Source organism: Oncorhynchus masou, chromosome 29 (assembly GCF_036934945.1).
Source record: "Oncorhynchus masou masou isolate Uvic2021 chromosome 29, UVic_Omas_1.1, whole genome shotgun sequence".
NCBI lineage: Eukaryota > Metazoa > Chordata > Actinopteri > Salmoniformes > Salmonidae > Oncorhynchus > Oncorhynchus masou.
In genome coordinates this window covers 62,235,490-62,253,955 of record NC_088240.1, presented here as the reverse complement: position 1 = coordinate 62,253,955, position 18,466 = coordinate 62,235,490, and the positions used below count along the sequence as shown (strand labels likewise).

General features: G+C 43.8%; 1 protein-coding gene across 4 annotated transcripts in view; it reads left to right on the top strand.

Moving 5' to 3' along the window:
• Nucleotides 1-16,009, top strand: part of LOC135520207 (inactive phospholipase C-like protein 2) — a 59,052-nt gene extending 43,043 nt beyond the window's left edge. For all 4 annotated transcript variants that reach the window (XM_064945593.1, XM_064945592.1, XM_064945594.1 and 1 more), the window contains 3 exons: nucleotides 6,306-6,381; nucleotides 10,969-11,078; nucleotides 13,890-16,009. In XM_064945593.1, coding sequence (XP_064801665.1) covers nucleotides 6,306-6,381; nucleotides 10,969-11,078; nucleotides 13,890-14,096 — 393 coding nt within the window. In that variant the 3' untranslated portion in view covers nucleotides 14,097-16,009. The remainder of the gene's footprint in view (nucleotides 1-6,305; nucleotides 6,382-10,968; nucleotides 11,079-13,889) is intronic.
• The last annotated feature ends 2,457 nt before the right edge of the window (nucleotides 16,010-18,466 follow it).

Genomic DNA, 18,466 nt, shown 5'->3' with positions numbered 1-18,466 from the left:
GATTTTAGACCACTACTAATATGCTGGTTGTAAAAACAACCTCAAATCACCTAGAAAATGAGCTTGCCTCTAATCAAGTCAAGAGGAGGGTGTAGTGGGATTTGAATGGTAACATGGGGGTAAGAGGGTTAGGTAGTAGGGCAGGGGTGGGTTGTTTTAATCAATTCATTTAATCAATGTTGACAATGGACTGAAGTTATATAATTAAGCAATAAGGCATGAGGTTCTGTGGTATATTGGCCAATATACCACGGTTACGGACTGTTCTTATGCACGACACATTGCAGAGTGCCTGGACACAGCCCTTAGCCGTGGTATACTGGCCATATACCACAAACCCCCGAGGTGCCTGGTTGTTATTATAAACTGGTTACCAACGTAATTAGAACAGCAAAAATAAGTGTTTTGTCATACCTATGGTAAACGGTCTTATATACCACGGCTGTCAGCCAATCAGCATTCAGGGCTGGAAACACCCAGTTTATAATGTGTCATTGAGGCTATTTCAATACAGACCTATTACGCCTTACACCTCACCGTAATCAATGTACAGTGGGGCAAAAAAAGTATTTAGTCAGCCACCAATTGTGCAAGTTCTCCCAGTTAAAAAGATGAGAGGCCTGTAATTTTCATCATAGGTACACTTCAACTATGACAGACAAAATTAGACAAAAAAATACAGAAAATCACATTGTAGGATTTTTAATGAATTTATTAGCAAATTATGGTGGAAAATAAGTATTTGGTCACCTACAAACAAGCAAGATTTCTGGCTCTCACAGACCTGTAACTTCTTCTTTAAGAAGCTCCTCTGTCCTCCTCTCATTACCTGTATTAATGGCACCTGTTTGAACTTGTTATCAGTATAAAAGACACCTATCTACAACCTCAAACAGTCACACTCCAAACTCCATTATGGCCAAGACCAAAGAGCTATCAAAGGACACCAGAAACAAAATTGTAGACCTGCACCAGGCTGGGAAGACTGAATCTGCAATACGTAAGCAGCTTGATTTGAAGAAATCAACTGTGGGAGCAATTATTAGGAAATGGAAGACATAAAAGACCACTGATAATCTCCCTCGATCTGGGGCTCCACGCAAAATCTCACCCTGTGGGGTCAAAATGATCACAAGAACGGTGAGCAAAAATCCCAGAACCACACGGGGGGACCTAGTGAATGACTTGCAGAGAACTGGGACCAAAGTAAAAAGCCTACCATCAGTAACACACTACGCCGCCAGGGACTCAAATCCTGCAGTGCCAGACATGTCCCCCTGCTTAAGCCAGTACATGTCCAGGCCCATCTGAAGTTTGCTAGAGAGCATTTGGATGATCCAGAAGAAGATTGGGAGAATGTCATATGGTCAGATGAAACCAAAATAGAACTTTTTGGTAAAAACTCAACTCGTCGTGTATGGAGGACAAAGAATGCTGAGTTGCATCCAAAGAACACCATACCTACTGTGAAGCATGGGGGTGGAAACATCATGCTTTGGGGCTGTTTTTCTGCAAAGGGACCTGGACGACTGATCCGTGTAAAGGAAAGAATGAATGGGACCATGTATCTTGAGATTTTGAGTGAAAACCTCCTTCCATCAGCAAGGGCATTGAAGATGAAACGTGGCTGGGTCTTTCAGCATGACAATGATCCCAAACACACCACCCGGGCAACGAAGGAGTGGCTTTGTAAGAAGCATTTCAAGGTCCTGGAGTGACCTAGCCAGTCTCCAGATCTCAATCCCATAGAAAATCTTTGGAGTTGAAAGTCCGCGTTGCCCAGCAACAGCCCCAAAACCTCACTGCTCTAGAGGAGATCTGCATGGAGGAATGGGCCAAAATACCAGCAACAGTGTGTGAAAACCTTGTGAAGACTTACAGAAAATGTTTGACCTCTGTCATTGCCAACAAAGGGTATATAACAAAGTATTGAGATAAACTTTTGTTATTGACCAAATACTTATTTTCCACCATAATTTGCAAATAAATTCATTAAAAATCCTATAATGTGATTTTCTGGATTTGTTTTTCTCATTTTGTCGGTGATAGTTGAAGTGTACCTATGATGAAAATTGCAAGCCTCTCTCATCTTTTTAAGTGGGAGAACTTGCACAATTGGTGGCTGACTAAATACTTTTTTGCCCCACAGTACCTTAATAATATGAGTGTTATAGAATTCCCTTCGTCCCCCATTTTGAATATTTCATTACTTAACTACTCTATTTGCTACAATACAGTGGGCAAGATAAAAACAACATGAAAGCTCTGCTAGATTATCCAACGTGGCCATGGAAAAACACATTAGGAGCATCTGATATTTCATCCTCAAATCTGTAGCCTATTTTCTCTGAATATGTATTGAATACGCTTTAAAATATTCATACCTTGATATTTCTATTTGACACCAGCTGTTTTCTGTGTCAGACATGTTTGCAGTGTGCTGTGCACAAAGCAGAAATCCTGGAGAAGTATTGGTGAAGCTTATTATCCACTGCAGAAACACAGGTCAAAGGGTACAGACTGCATTAGTACACCATTAGCATTGCATGTCATTTACCTAATGTATTCATAATGTCTCATTCTCATGACTTTAGAACCCCCACACAGAGCATGACGGTAATGTGCTAACTGACCTGCGAACAGATGAGTCGTGTAATTTTACTCAAGTGTCTCACTCACTGAGAGTCATGGGCAGCCGTCAGTGAAGTTTGGATCATGAGTTAAGTGTTAGACATTGACTCTTGCGTGTCCTCAGCAATTTTGATGAAAATATGAAGTGAAAGAAGATCAAGTCGTGTACATTTTATGTAGAAGGACTGAGAAAATGAATAAATATAATTATGCTGACATGTCCCCTGCCTGTGCTTCTCACAGAAACCACTTCATGTTACATTTTATTCCCCCAACATTTTCCCTGGTTGCCACTATTCTTGCTCAACCAAATACAGTTGAAGTCGGAAGTTTACATACACCTTAGCCAAATACATGTTGTGTTCTTTGGCTCGCAAGTCTCCCCCTTTTTCCTCCAAACATAACGATGGTCATTATGGTCAAACAGTTCTATTTTTGTTTCATCAGACCAGAGGACATTTCTCCAAAAAGTACGATCTTTGTCCCCATGTGCAGTTGCAAACCGTAGTCTGGCTTTTTTATAGCGGTTTTGGAGCAGTGGCTTCTTCCTTACTGAGCGGCCTTTCAGGTTATGTCGGCATAGGACTCGTTTTTTACTGTGGATATAGATACTTTTGTACCTGTTTCCTCCAGCATCTTCACAAGGTCCTTTGCTGTTCTTCTGGGATTGATTTGCACTTTTCGCACCAAAGTGCGTTCTTTTCTCACCACAGAACGCATCTCCTTCCTGAGCGGTATGACAGCTGCGTGGTCCCATGGTGCTTATACTTGCATTCTATTGTTTGTACAGATGAACGTGGTACCTTCAGGCGTTTGGAAATTGCTCCCAAGGATGAACCAGACTTGTGGAGGTCTACAATTTCTTTTTCTGAGGTCTTGGCTGATTTATTTAGAAAGAGGCACTGAGTTTGAAGGTAGGCCTTGAAATACATCCGCAGGTACACCTCCAATTGACTCAAATGATATCAATTAGCCTACCAGACGCTTCTAAAGCCATGACATAATTTTCTGGAATTTTCCAAGCTGTTTAAAGGCACAGTCAACTCAGTGTATGTAAACTTCTGATGCATTGGATTTGTGATACAGTGAATTATAAGTGAAATAATCTGTCTGTAAACAATTGTTGGAAAAATGACTTGTCATGCACAAAGTAGATGTCCTAACCGACTTGCTAAAACTATAGTTTGCTAACAAGAAATTTGTGGAGTGGTTGAAAAACGAGTTTTAATGACTCCAACCTAAGTGTATGTAAACTTCTGACTTCAACTGTATGTAATCTGTCTCATCACAATTGAAGTCACTCCAAGTTACCCTACAATTGACCCGTGTTACGTTTTGGTCCACTCTCCCTGTGCACTCGAGGTGAATTGCTGAGCGGTATCGTGCTCAACCATGACGCTGCTAAAAACTCTGGGTTTAAAATGGTGCATTTCAGAATATTTAGGAGTTGAGAAATAAATAAGTATGAATGGAAAGCTGGGATACACCTCTTTTTAACAAATGCCATTTTCCCCCGCGATTGAATGAAGAATTGTTGTGCATTGACTGCTTGTCAGATTGCAGGTTTCCCTCCCTATGGCAGTCATAACTTGAATGAGCTTTGAGAGGAATATTTCTCTCATAGGACACACAACATCAAGCCGACTAGGTAAATAGATATACACTATTTTACTATGGGGTTGTCTGGTTTTTCTAATCATTACTTGTTTCGTTTGCAGAGGAAAAGAACATGTGGACTCTTCCAAGTATCATCACAGTGCTGCAGAAATGATCTTAATTGAATGTGTTGTTCTTCGTGTTGTAAATTGTGTCGATTTTTCTAGAAAAAATGTAGGGAAGTACCAATGTGTCACAAAGTACTAGTTTGTTAATGATAACTATTGCCATTTTGAAGCCTTGTAAAACACTCCCAGTAGCACCACTAAATACACATCACCATAGCTAGTCTTTAGTGAGCAAAGCCAGCGTTGAGTTCAGCCACTTACCTCTCAATCCACTATAAATACCTCCCCATGTTGCTGTGTCTGTCACCCAAGGCTATAATTTCTTCACCCATTAGTAAAGTAATCAGTGTGCCTGACAGACTCCAGCCCTGTTACTGCAGCTGTGGACTGTCACAAACAGCCCCCCCTCCTCCCTCACACACCCCGCACGCCTCCCTCAGCTTCGTCACGACGTGTTACACTCATCACAGACTGTAGGAATGCTCTGGGTTGCCCCTCATAAAACTAGGTTTGATGCCCACCTCAATAAATATATAGGCCATATTGTTAATTGTCAGGGCTTTCAAATAATTTTGTAAATCACTCCTAATTTTCAAATTGATGTATCACCAAAGAACATGTTCTAATTAGTTTTTTTCCTAATATCCCCATTTGGGTGTAGAGGGCTGGAGTCACTGTTTGATCCATCTCCATTTTCACTGCCTGAAGTGGAACGCCCAGCCCAGCAGTCCACCATGGACAAGCTGTCACAGACACACAGTCACAGTGCTGCCGATCCCCTTAGCGCCTGTCACATCGCTCTCAATGCTCCTAAATAGGTACTCTCTTCTTTCCCACTGGCTGGAAATCTGGCACAGCAACGGGGATCGATCTCGGGGGCATGTTGTTGGGTCACCGGCCGACCGTCAGAGATTGACTTGGCAACTGGAGCTCTGCTGAAACAGCTGCCCACGCTCCCCACCCCAAGCTCCTGCCCGGTCTGCCTTGGCAATGGAACAAGACTGTCTGCCTTTTATTATGTGACCTTGCAGTGCTCTTAAGTCACTGAGGGAATGTAGAAGTCAACTACGCCAGAGCAGCGAATATAAAGCCCAACACCCGTACCACTAATTGAAACGGAAGGCTGCTGTAACTGTGTCATCTCGCCCCAGAATCGCATTAAGGAACCTATTCTAATTTTAGATGATACATCATTTCCTTCAGATGATCGTATTAATTGCACTCCGAGAGACGGTAATAAGGGAGAAAGATCCAGATGGTCATATCCGTGTGTACCGCTTCTGGGTCACGCAGTGGGTATTTACCAGGATCCATGACAGTAAACACACGCATCATTAACCTCCCGAAATAACCCCGATGTACCAGGGATGTATTTTGGGGTGTTTTATTTTTTGGTCAGGCATTAGAAGTGCAAATGGGCCTCTGTGATCAGAGCCACCATGACAATTTTAACACAGTCATGGAGGTCAGAAGTGTGTGCACTCAATTAAGGCAGGGAGCTAAATTTAGCGGTCCGCTACCCAGCTGTAATGCCACAGATAAGGCTGTGTTAGGCCTCTGAACAAGGCCTGTCCTCTCTACAACAGATTGCTGTAATAAACAATAATAACCTACTCTTGAAATCACATGTTTTCAGACCAACTCTGAAACAGGACTGGAGCGTCATATTATAACATGCAATTACTGTAATACCCTAGTTGTCTTGCAAATTTCAATAACATACTCGGATACACTCTCCTCCCTCTATTTTTTACCGTGCCTCAGCACAACTCCCGCTGCTTGGCCCTTCTATCTCTGTAATAAGGGCCAAGGCTTCTTTCTCCTTTGCACTGGATACATACTCCACAAACCCCCCCAAAAATGAGGATAGCTCACTACCGCAGGATGCCAGGCTGCTGTGAAGGGAGTAAGAGGTTCAACTGGCCTGTCTGCTTTCTCCTCTCCTGACAGATGATCCAGACCAGCAAGACTCTGCTGGAGAACTCCGGGGGAGCCTACGACCGAATCCTGCTAACCCAGAAAGCAGGTAAGAGAGGGAAAGAGATGACTAAAGAGCGATGTTTAGCATGAAAAGCCCATTTCTCTGCAAAGATCCACTGTCCCTCAGATCTTCCCTACCTCCTTTCATATACAATCACCCCCCCCCCCCCATCTGAAGTATGCCATAGAGAGCAGCAGCTAACAAAAAAAGATGGACTGATTATGCCGGCCCTGTTACATAAGTTATTAACATTTGATTCATGCTCATTTCTGTGACCCGGCTGCTTTGAAACACTGATTTGGTTCTGACTGGTTTTTGATGATTCTCACGACGTCGGGCCTCGCTGCTCCTCTAATTAGGAGGGTTGCAGCTGAGGTGGTAAACACCCAGGTTCTGAACAGAACAACATCAAAGACTGGCAGGCGGCTGCGGTCTCTTTATGCCTGGTTTCCCCCAGGAACCGCACCGCTACAAGACGTGCAGAATGAGATCAAGCCCATCTAATAACAATTGAAAGGGAATAATTTACCAGAATGGATAAAAAAGTGTGTTGATTTTTTTTTCTGAGCAATTGATTGGAAAATGATTGATCTCATTGTTAGAATTCTGCATTTGCACTTTGATATGAATATTGCAGCTTGTGTGCTCTTCCAATTTTATTATATCTGTGCGCTTAGCACTGTTTATCCCGCTCCTCTGGTGAGAGTCTCTGTGAGAATAGCCTTCTGGCCCTGCATAATGACTTGACTTGAACAGGGGCAGTGTTAATCCAATCTGCTCTGGGGTGTGGGGGATCGGAAGGATCTTGGAGCCTTGATAGGGTGATTGGCAGCTCATCAATGGAACACGCTGGCAGAGATCCCACCCTCCACTACTTGCTCCAAGGTGGGAGAGTCTTGGCTTGAGAAACTTTCAGAATGTTCACCCTCTCTTCCTTCCCCGACATTATGAGGGGAACTCGACAAGGTGGATTTTCTTCCAGAAAGATCTCTAACGGTGCAAACTCTGCAAAATGAAATTGTGTGCTTTAAAAGCAGCATACAATTGACCTGTAGATTTACTACAGTACAAATCAAATCATATTCAATGACAGGATCATTTAGACGTCTGTGTCTTTCATCTAATGCAGCGCATTTCAGCAACGTTTCCCATCTAAGCATTGTAGATGTTTCATTTATCATGGAGTAGCTTGCTTGGAGCGCCGAGTGAGGAGAAGCAGGCCGTCGTTCCGGGGGGCTGGGATTTATTGGTTTCCAGATGGATGACATATCAAATATTCATAGTCTGTTGTCTTGGCTCATCAAGGGGGTGGAGAAGTGTCTTCTTTAACTGAGGTGTGTGTCGCAAATCAATGGCTTCTTGCCGTCATCTCCTCTTCTTAGTATTCATCACAACACCGACTGGACTTGCCTTCAAGCTGCTGCCCGAGACATTAGCCATTGGTAGTCTGAGAGTTAAGATGTGAACTGCCTGAAGGAACGGTGCTGAAAGAGACAACAAAAATATCTCTTCCTCTTGGCAGAAGGGAGATACGGAATTGTGCTCACTTTTGGTGCTCGTTAGATCTATAGTATTACAGTATATTGTGTCCATAGTATGAAAGCATTCCTCTTCAAAGTTGATATGAACCCATCACACTTTGTCAATGGATGGTTATTTTCCTCTAATCTTTGAAATGTCTATGAAAATGAACCTGAAAGTAACTAGGGATGGGCACACGTACACATTACTCGATTTAAAGTTTGCATTTGTTTACTAATTACTCGAATACAAGTACTCAATTCACAAATGCAGCAATTTATTATGTTACTTTATAAGCACTGACATAATTTCAAACTCGGGTACGGTGTGTGTTCTTTGAGGAGTATATCAAGTGCATTGAACATGTTTTAAGTTTGGTTTTCCGTTGTGTATCAGATCAACCAGCATAGCGCAAACTTTTTTTTGCCTTCAGCACCATTTCACTCTAACATGTGAGTACTCAAATACAGAAATTCTTTCAAATTGTACCTAACTAGGCCACTCAGTTAAGCCAAAACGATAGGCTAGTGAAGGTAGGAAATTCTTCATGAATTTGTATTATTTTATTAGTTAATATGGGCACACATGACTACTTAACAGGTTAAACATGGACGTCCACATTGGCCGCCCAAGGCTTTTGGTCACTACCAGGCACCATATCAAATCTACTGGGCTGGATTCAACCACCAACATTTTGCAAAATAGGACACAGCAGATGGTAAACTAAGCAACGAGAAAATCACGTTATAATTTCCTCGATACGTATTGTCAGCTGTGAGTGCGAGTGGAAAATGGGTCAATACAAACTGTATTCCCTCCGGACAGTGAGCAGAACATTCCAGCAACAGCTACTGGAGTTCTGTGTAATCCGTCATAACCACTCAGAGGGAACAACCCGCCTCAAAAGACCCCCTGGGTAACAATGAACAAAGCTCACTACTTACTGTCTGAAGCGCACAGATCAAATGCAATAGTTGACACTCACACAGGTACCAAATAACATCTGGGACAACTCAATAGCTGAACCCCAAAAGACACCTAGTCTGGACAGTGTAATGCTTATAACAGATCCCACCTAGGTTAACTTTTACAAACTGCCTAGAAAACAAGCTAAAGAGAAAATGTGGAACATAAGATGAATGGAAAAGCCCCATTACAGTAATGACCTGTGGCCATTAAATACAGTAGGTGATATTCTACAGGGTCAAATGCATCATCTGTTCAGGAGGTTTGGGGACAATCCATCAATGTGTTGCTTTTGCGATTCAATCCATTATTAATAAAGCTAGTAAACAGGCAGATCATCTTTTATAACATATCTGTACACGCATGCCACCGTTTGATACCAACATTTAGCCTTGGCTACAATACAGGTTGGGGAAACGGTTTTATTAATATATCCTGTGACTGGGCACTGTGGTCCAAGTTCATTGTACTGACAGTTATTGAGCTCCAGGTATACGAGGGAGAAGATTACACCATCTAAAGAAGCTAATCCCTGATGTATTGTCATTGGCCACGGCAAACCCCTTTCCTACCTGCCGCTCGGTTATGGATTGTCAAAGGTGACTGAGAACCTTTGGTGGCTCCATACAGTCTCTGTCAGCGAGCATAAGCTTGCCGAGAATTGCGTTTGAAAGGGCTTGCTCAGAATGACAGAATTAGTCCCCCGTCACACACCCCCAACTCTACACTGTGTTGCTAAGCAACCCCTGCTGAGAGTTGGTTGTGTGTGTGTGTGTGTGTGTGTGTGTGTGTGTGTGTGTGTGTGTGTGTGTGTGTGTGTGTGTGTGTGTGTGTGTGTGTGTGTGTGTCCAGCACAGTCATGCTTCTTGAGTACAACAGCAGTGACTGTAGGTGCAGCAGCACAGCACCTGAGGGTGGAGGATAATCATTCCGGAATCATTACGATGTTTCACAGTGAACAAAATCATAAATGCTGGGAGTAACAGATTATTAGCACAGTGAATGGTCCAATTAAACATTTAAAAAAGTCTATGCCCTAACCATTCTCTGTAAAATAATACAACACTAGCCTCAGCCAGGGTCTAATTTGTGAACATTCCTTTGGCTGTTTTCTCAGTCTCGACTCTTCATCTAGGTCAGGTATGTGCTAACTGCTGAAGTGCCAATATCAGAGACCTCCTCAGAATCATCATCAACATCCAACCCACCCCACCGTATATCTCACATGTACGGTATTTGGTGTTGCCATGGAAACAACACCAACAGGGCTGGGAACCGACCCAGAGCTGATAGAGCGCCGCGATAGATCTGAGCATGCTCAGTCCAACCGTTTCAGCTTGTGTGTGTGTGTGTGTGTGTGTGTGTGTGTGTGTGTGTGTGTGTGTGTGTGTGTGCGCCATCAGCTGAGTCTGGTGAAGCTATTAGTAGTATACCGAGCACCTTAACGGCCAGACCCTCAGCTGTTGCCCTGATGTTGTGGACTCTACTACAACCTGACTCAAATCAAACACCCAGCAATTTTCGTCTGTGTATCCTAACGGAGAGCAGCACTCCGTCAGAGAGAGAGGGGGAAGGAGAGGAGGAAGGGAGCTCCTCGGGAGACAAGTTCCTCCTCTGCTCAGTGCCTTGATGCTAATCCACAGTGAGGGGATGTCATGTCTGTCTGCCCTGCCCATACTAGTCTTGCTCTCTCTTTCTCTCACACTCTCAAGAGAAGATGTCTCTCACTCCATCTTGACCTCACCAGCCTTGCTTCCGTCCTCATGTTGTCTGCTGGGCAGCTGTTTTCAGACTAGTGTAATTCCTATAGATAATGAAAACAAAAACTGAACCAGGTAGTTCTAGTACTGTGTGCACACTGAGAGACAGACATAGTGACAGATGGTTGAATACTTAACGTATGATCATCTAATGTGTGTTGGTGTTTTATCATTGTCTCACATGTCAATAATGAACTCAAATGTGTGGAGGCTTTATAACTTAAGGTTTTTCCCCTATAGTGCTGACTTGCCTAACCCCAATTGGCATTTCATGCAAACCTAGCATATAAATGCATTGAACATTGTACGTCAATGCTAGCCTCTGGGACAGATGTGTGTGAATACAGTGTAAAACTCATGTGTCCCCTGACCCCGCTCTCCCCAGCGATGGAGTTCCATGAGAACCTCCATGACATGGCGGTGAAGGAGGGCCTGAAGGGCAGGAAGCTGGCCAAGGCTGTGGAGAGCTTCACCTGGAACATAACCATCCTCAAGGTAAGGATAATGACCACCTAGTTTGAGCAATTTGTTTTTGCAATCTTTTTTTTGTGACAGTTTTTAGCTTTTGTTTAATCTATTTTATTTAAAACCATTGCGTATAAATGGATCTATGGACACCGTAGATCAAAATGGTTTGCATTAAGAGGTAGCCCTGATTCTCAGACACAGGAGTATCTCATCTGCCTGTATGAAGCAGGATATGACATCTGACACCTCTTGCAGCAGGGATGTCCCTCCTACCATTTAATTCGCTCTTCCGACTGTCTGTCAACTCCTGTCTGAAGCCTAAAGTGCCCTCGGAAAGTATTCAGACCCCTTGACTTTTTTCACAATCGTCAGCAATACCAATACAATCTACACACAATACCCCATAATGACAAAGCAAAAACACGTTTTTAGAAATGTTTGCAAATTTATAAAAAACGGAAACCGTTATTTTCATAAGTATTCAGACCCTTCGATATGAGACCCAAAATTGAGCTCAGGTGCATCCTGTTTCCATTGATCATCCTTGATGTTTCTACTCCTTGATTTGGATTCCACCTGTGGTAAATTCAATTGATTGGACATGATTTAGAAAAGCACACCTGTCTATATAAGGTCCCACAGTTGACAGTGCATGTCAGAGCAAAAACCAAGCTATGAGGTCGAAGGAATTGTCCGTAGAGCTCCAAGACCGGATTGTGTCGAGGCACAGATTTGGGGAAGGGTACCAAAACATTTCTGCAGCATTGAAGGTCCCCAAGAACACAGTAGCTTCTCTCGTTCTTAAATGGAAGAAGTTTGGAACCACCTAGACTCTTCTTAGAGCTGGCCGCCCGGCCAACTGAGCATTCAGGGAAGAAGGGCCTTGGTCAGAACCCAATGGTCACTCTGACAGAGCTCTAGAGTTTGTCTGGGGAGATGGGAGAACCTTCCATCTCTGCAGCACTCCACCAATCAGGCCTTTATGGTAGAGTGGCCAGACAGAAGCCACTCCTCAATAAAAGGCACATGGCAGCTCGTTTGCCAAAAGGCCCTTAACAACTCTCAGACCATGAGAAACAAGATTCTCTGGTCTGATGAAACCAAGATTGAACTCTTTGGCTTGAATGCAAAGGGTCACGTCTGAAAGAAACTTGGCACCATCCCTACGGTGAAGCATGGGGTTGGCAGCATAATGCTGTGGGGGTGTCCGTCAGCGACGGACTGGGAGACTAGTCAGGATCGATGCAAAGATGAACTGAGCAAAGTACAGTGATCCTTGATGAAAACCTGCTCCAGAGCGCTCCGACTGGGGCAAAGGTTCACCTTCCAACAGGACAACGACCCTAAGCACACATCCAAGACACTGCAAGAGTGGCTTCGGGATAAGTCTCTGAATGTCCTTGAGTGGCCCAGCCAGAGCCCGGACATGAAGCCGATCTAACATCTATGGAGAGACCTGAAAGTAGCTGTGCATCAAAGCTTCCCATCCAACCTGACAGAGCTTAAGAGGATCTGCAGAGAAGAATGGGAGAAACTCCCCAAATGCAGGTGTGCCAAGCTTGTAGCGTCATACCAAGGAGACTCGAGGCTGTAATTGCTGCCAAAGGTACTTCAACAAAGTACTGAGTAAAGGGTCTGATTACTTATGGAAATGTGATATTTCTAAAATTTCAAAAAATACTTTGTCATAGATGGACAATATTAAAATGAGATGAAAGGCAAGTTCCTAACAAGTTCAGGAAGCCAAGCTAGAACTCTGTGAGACGTTCACAGTGATGGGGGCAGACGTTTAAATCAAGAGAGACCTTTAGAAAACAGGCACATTTTCTCTAACTCTAAATATACCAATATGTATTTTACAGTTATAAGGAAGGTGAACTCTAAATATTTTTTTTTTATTTTTTTTTTATTTCAAGCCTTATTCATACAGTTTTGTTGAATAGGAAATAATCATAAAATATGATCTGTGTACTTGAGCTTGTGTCCTCAAATGTGACTACACCATTGCAATGTATAACTATTTTTAACAGAAAGGTGAGAGTTTAATCTTGGAGTATGCAGCACTACTAGTTATTGTTTATCTCATGATAAATAATTTATTTTTGGGATTACGTAGATTACACTTTCGATTGCATTTAGTTACATGTAAGAGGTTTAACTTAATGTTTGTTTTATTGAGGGCAGGCATAGGTAGTGAATTTAAATTCAAGAAACAACTTCCGAGCAAACACAGAGATTCTGATTCCACAGTGCAGTTGAGCTTCACTAAATGAGGAAAACAGTTTGTTTACAGAAGGGACATAAGGTTTATATGGACATTTGTTTTTCAGCTGCAGCCCGGTGGAGTAAGAGCCTATGTCTGAGTTAGTTAGATTGTACACACTCAGTCTGATGTATTTGTCTTCATGCCGTTCATTTAATCGCTGTGTCAATGCAAGGGCTAATTATCGAGGAATGACCTTCCGCATATTTATTTGTGATATTTGCATGCATTAATTGCATGCTCACCTCATGAGCGTTTGGGCTCATCATTTATACATGGTCCCCGGGAAATTGAGTTGGTGCCTGGTGAGTGTTTGGCTACGCTGCATAATTCATTATACACAGAAGCAGCGGTTACGCTCCGTGGGTATTGGGGAGGTGTAGGACTCCAATGTCTGACCGCATACAACTAACATTAAACAGTTAGTACCACACTACTCTTTCGCTTCGTGACCTTTTTAAAGTATTATTGGTTTCACCCTTTGTCTTTCTGTTTAAACTGGAGATTCAAGTTGTTGATACATGCTCCATTGTCTGTATATTGCCATTCCTGTCATGTCCCTGCCTTCCCTCCAGGGCCAGGCGGACCTGCTGAAGCACGCAAAGAGTGAAGTCCAGGAGAACCTGAAGCAGATCCACTACGCCGCCCTCACCTGTAACCTAAGTAAGGACGGGCCATCAGGGAGCACAGCAGGCTCCGAGTCCAGGACCCGACCACGCAGCCTGGACGCCATCCCCGAGAAAGCCACAGGGGAGGACGAGCTCTCTGAGGAGGACAACTGAAGGCTTACGCTCTAAACCCTTCATACCTTCAAGCCCCTTGCCCTACCCTAGTGGCACTCATACCCCCAAGCACCTTTCCCTACCTTAGTGGAACTCATACCCCCAAGCACCTTTCCCTACCTTAGTGGAACTCATACCCCCAAGCACCTTTCCCTACCTTAGTGGAACTCATACCCCCAAGCACCTTTCCCTACCCTAGTGGAACTCATACCCCCAAGCACTTTTCCCTACCCTAGTGGAACTCATACCCCCAAGCACCTTTCCCTACCTTAGTGGAACTCATACCCCCAAGCACCTTTCCCTACCTTAGTGGAACTCATACCCCCAAGCACCTTTCCCTACCCTAGTGGAACTCATACCCCCAAGCACCTTTCCCTACGCTAGTGGAACTCATACCCCCAAGCACCTTTCCCTACCCTAGTGGCACTCATACCCCCAAGCACCTTTCCCTACCCTAGTAGCATACATAAATCTCCTTACCTCAGTCCCACACAAACCTGACTACAGTGTGTGTAACTGTTCTAGTGCCGTTGCCACACAACTATTCTTATTCCAGCGCCGTATACAACCATTCCATTCCCACCCCAGTCCCACTCAAACCTCCCTTTGCTTAACCCGGTACCACACAAAAAGCCCTTAACCCTTCCTGCCCACCTCAACGTCCAACAGCAAGATGTTGCGGGTCAACTAGGAGGGCCACGTGAACTTGCAGCCACGGGGACAGTCTTAAAGCAGTGACCTACTGTAGAGACAGTGCACTAGGAGGGCCACGTGAACTTGCAGCCACGGGGACAGTCTTAAAGCAGTGACCTACTGTAGAGACAGTGCACTAGGAGGGCCACGTGAACTTGCAGCCACGGGGACAGTCTTAAAGCAGTGACCTACTGTAGAGACAGTGCACTTATTTACAGGCAGACCCCAGGGTCTGACCCTAGGAGAGCCGCTCTGAACGGTTCAAGGATTTCTTAAGCACAATTTACGGGTTTCTGACCAACCAGAAACTAGAGCTGTGAATGTAATAGGAAACAGGAAGAGGAACAATGGCGAGAAGAAAAGGGAGGAGAGCGCTGTTTACAATAATGAACTTGTTCATGTTTTTGTCTGCCAAAATAGTATGTGTATATATGGAGTTCTGTTACTTTTTTCCCAACGTGCTTCATTTTATTATTGTATTCTTGAGAAATAAGATTTATTTTGTAAAGGAAATGGCTTGTCCATGAAAAAATAACTATTTTATTTGTCTGTGCAGATGTGAAATGGAGGTGTCCTTGACACTTTCCCACTGTTCCTTTGTCGAGACAGAGGGACGGATAGAGACTTTAAACCTCAGTGTGTGGTCCAAAGGGTGGCAGTCGAGTCTCAAGCACAACTAGCAACTGCTTTGGGAAGGAACCATGGAGAGAGTAACGCGTTAGGCGTTTTGGTGTCATTTCACCATTCCATGTGAGAGGGTTGAGTGGGATGTAATAATAGCTTCTCAACCAGTCCTGGTAACAAACTAGCACCCTATTCATGAATACGTTTTCATGTACGACTGTGCCTCATTGCTACAAATCAGTCAACAAAGGGGATGGATGGTGAGGAAAGAGACCCTCTTCCTCACATCCATCTTAACCTGCTTTTCCCCACCAGTTGCTTCTAGTTTTGTATTTGTCCCCCTGTTCATTCTACCCACAGTGCTGAAACAGTGTTGCTCCTAGTCAACTTTAGCCACCCACCACTACCTCTGGATCTCACCACCAGTGTTTTAACTGGGCCCACACTGGGACAAAACGTAATTCATGAACTTCAGTGTCGTGACAGTTGTATTTATAACTACTGTTAACCATTTTTACAGATGGTTGAACTGAATACCGGTTTTGCTCTTATCTGTTAATTCCCAAAACCTTCAGAATAAACTACGTCAAATCGTTTATGGTGTCTGGTGTCAGATTTAATGACAGACCGTATGAACATTCATTAACATTCTACAGTGTGCTGTTTTCTGTTGTATTCATGCTATTACTGTTTAAGGGCAGACAGAGACTGCAGGGTCTGGATATCCCAGCCATCACATGGAGCTGCTGGAGGAACTGAAGGATCGCTATAGATTAGTTTACAGTGTGCTGATAGGAGTGGAAAGAGCCTTGGGATATCTAGCGAACCACAGACGTGACTGGCACATGTTCCCAGATACACACGCACACACACACACAGACATGCACGCACAGCTGATAACCCATGCAAACACACACAGACAATCTTTTTTTGTCACTATATTTGTTTTTCCCTGATAGACCAGTGCGTTGTGGTGGTCACTTGTCGTCACAGAAAACAAGCACCCCAACACATCACAGGACAAAGGCCCCGGGACATATTCTTAGAAAATCAGAAAGAGTCCTGAGTAAGTCAAACTGGAGTACAGCACCACACAGTAGCATTTAGAATAGATCAAAGCAAAGTTTATTGGCCGCGTACACTGACTTGTAGATGTGCAGTAAAACCTTGCAATAAAAAATATAAAAAATCCTTAACAAATAATAAAAAATATGTTATATAAGATAAGCCATGACTAGAATACAGTATGTACAGTGGGTAAAACAGTATGTAAACATTATTGAAGTGACCAGTATTCAATGACCATGTACACAGGGCAGCAGTCTCTAAGGTGCAGGGTGTACAGGAGTACATGGTGGTAGCTGTTTAGAACCGTGACTAAGGTTCAGGGCATGGTAATGGGCAGAGAAACAGCTTCTATTTCCAGTCTCTGTCCCAGCTTTGATGCACCTGTACTCCACCTTCTAGGTAGTAGTGGGGTGAACAGGCAGTGGCTCCGGTGGCTGATCTTTTTGGCCTTCCTGTGACACCGGGTGCTGTAGATGTCCTGGAGGGCAGGTAGTGTTCCCCCGGTGATATTGAGGATGAACCTTTTGAACAGTATTCTTGTCATACGTTTTATAAATGATACATAGTCCTCATAATGAGAGTTGGGATTCATTTCAGTTCAGCTGCACCATCTATAGCAATGACTCAAATCTGGGTATAATGTTGTTGTTTTTTAATAACCAACTGAATTCAAGGCAACCTGTGTATAAACTAATACAAACCTTACTGTTGAACAAGCACAAAGAAGAGAAGGGAATGGATTCCATTCGAATGCCATTCTGGATGCCCGTGACAAACAGTGTCTGGTTAGTATCAGTCGCTCCACAGACAAGACGGGGCCTTGCAGATCACGGCAACAACCAGCGAGGATGCATTCCCCATGAATAAATCTGAACGCTTGGAATAGATCTGCTTTGTAACATTGTGAAAGGTATAGACTTAGATATTTAGTGGGTGATGCGTTGGCTAATAAATGAACTACCCAATGTTTGCTTTAGGACAGACAGCCTCTCATGTGTTATATTTGCTTTGTTTATATGCAGTTGTGCTTCCATGCCACTGTAGACTACATGTACGCGCAATCCTCTGGTCGCTGATCTGGCCTGCGAAGCGAGTCTCACTGTGGTCTTCATGATGAAGCAGTGGAGGCCATTGGTCTAGCTGTGGACCAGGCCTCATGCTAGGGAGCTGCATCCGGCCGGCATGCCGGCATACCACGGCGTGATGGCATGGAGATGCCTTGGATTGAACTGCTGGAGAAGCAGTCTGATATAAGGCTATGGCGCTAAGGTCAACCAGTACCTTCTCTCAGCTCTGCTCCCATCGATCCGCATTCATCCCTTTTCAATGCTCACTCAAACTCCTATTCTACCCCTGCCACTGTTCTGAGCAAGAGAAATTATGTTTCTTAACCCACGGAGAAAAGAGACCTTTTGATCCATAACTGATTTATGGGTCAGGCTTCTTTGCAATGTTCTCTAGGAATAACCAGAGGCAGCTGAACAAACTAGCCCTGTATTAGAAAGATACACTATCTTCCCACGTTGAATAATTCATGCTCTGCCAGTCACTAAACTGCAAGTCCCAGAGCGGATTGCTCTCGCTCAACGGTCCCCTTTGTAGAAAGCCTGTGTTGCTCATCCAGAGCACTTAGTGCTATGCGCCTCTCTGCAGACTAACCACCGCAATCATGACCGGGGGCATAAGCCTCAAGACTAGAAAGAGTATTCAGAGAAAAAGGCCCACAAACAGATAAATAGAGCACTTACAAAGCTAATGCTAACACAGAGAGTCTTTTTCTGCCTCCACATAAAGAGATGTATAGATAGATAGCTGCTTATCAGTTTAGCTAGCGGCTGGCATGTCCAGGGAATGTCTGCTGCTAACAATGTAGTGAACAATACCCTGTTTTTCCCCTCAACTATAAGCTATACAGGAGAAATTGTGTGCTTATCTCAAGAGAAGCTTAATGGAACACATGTATGCAAGCCAGGTCTGCAGGGCAT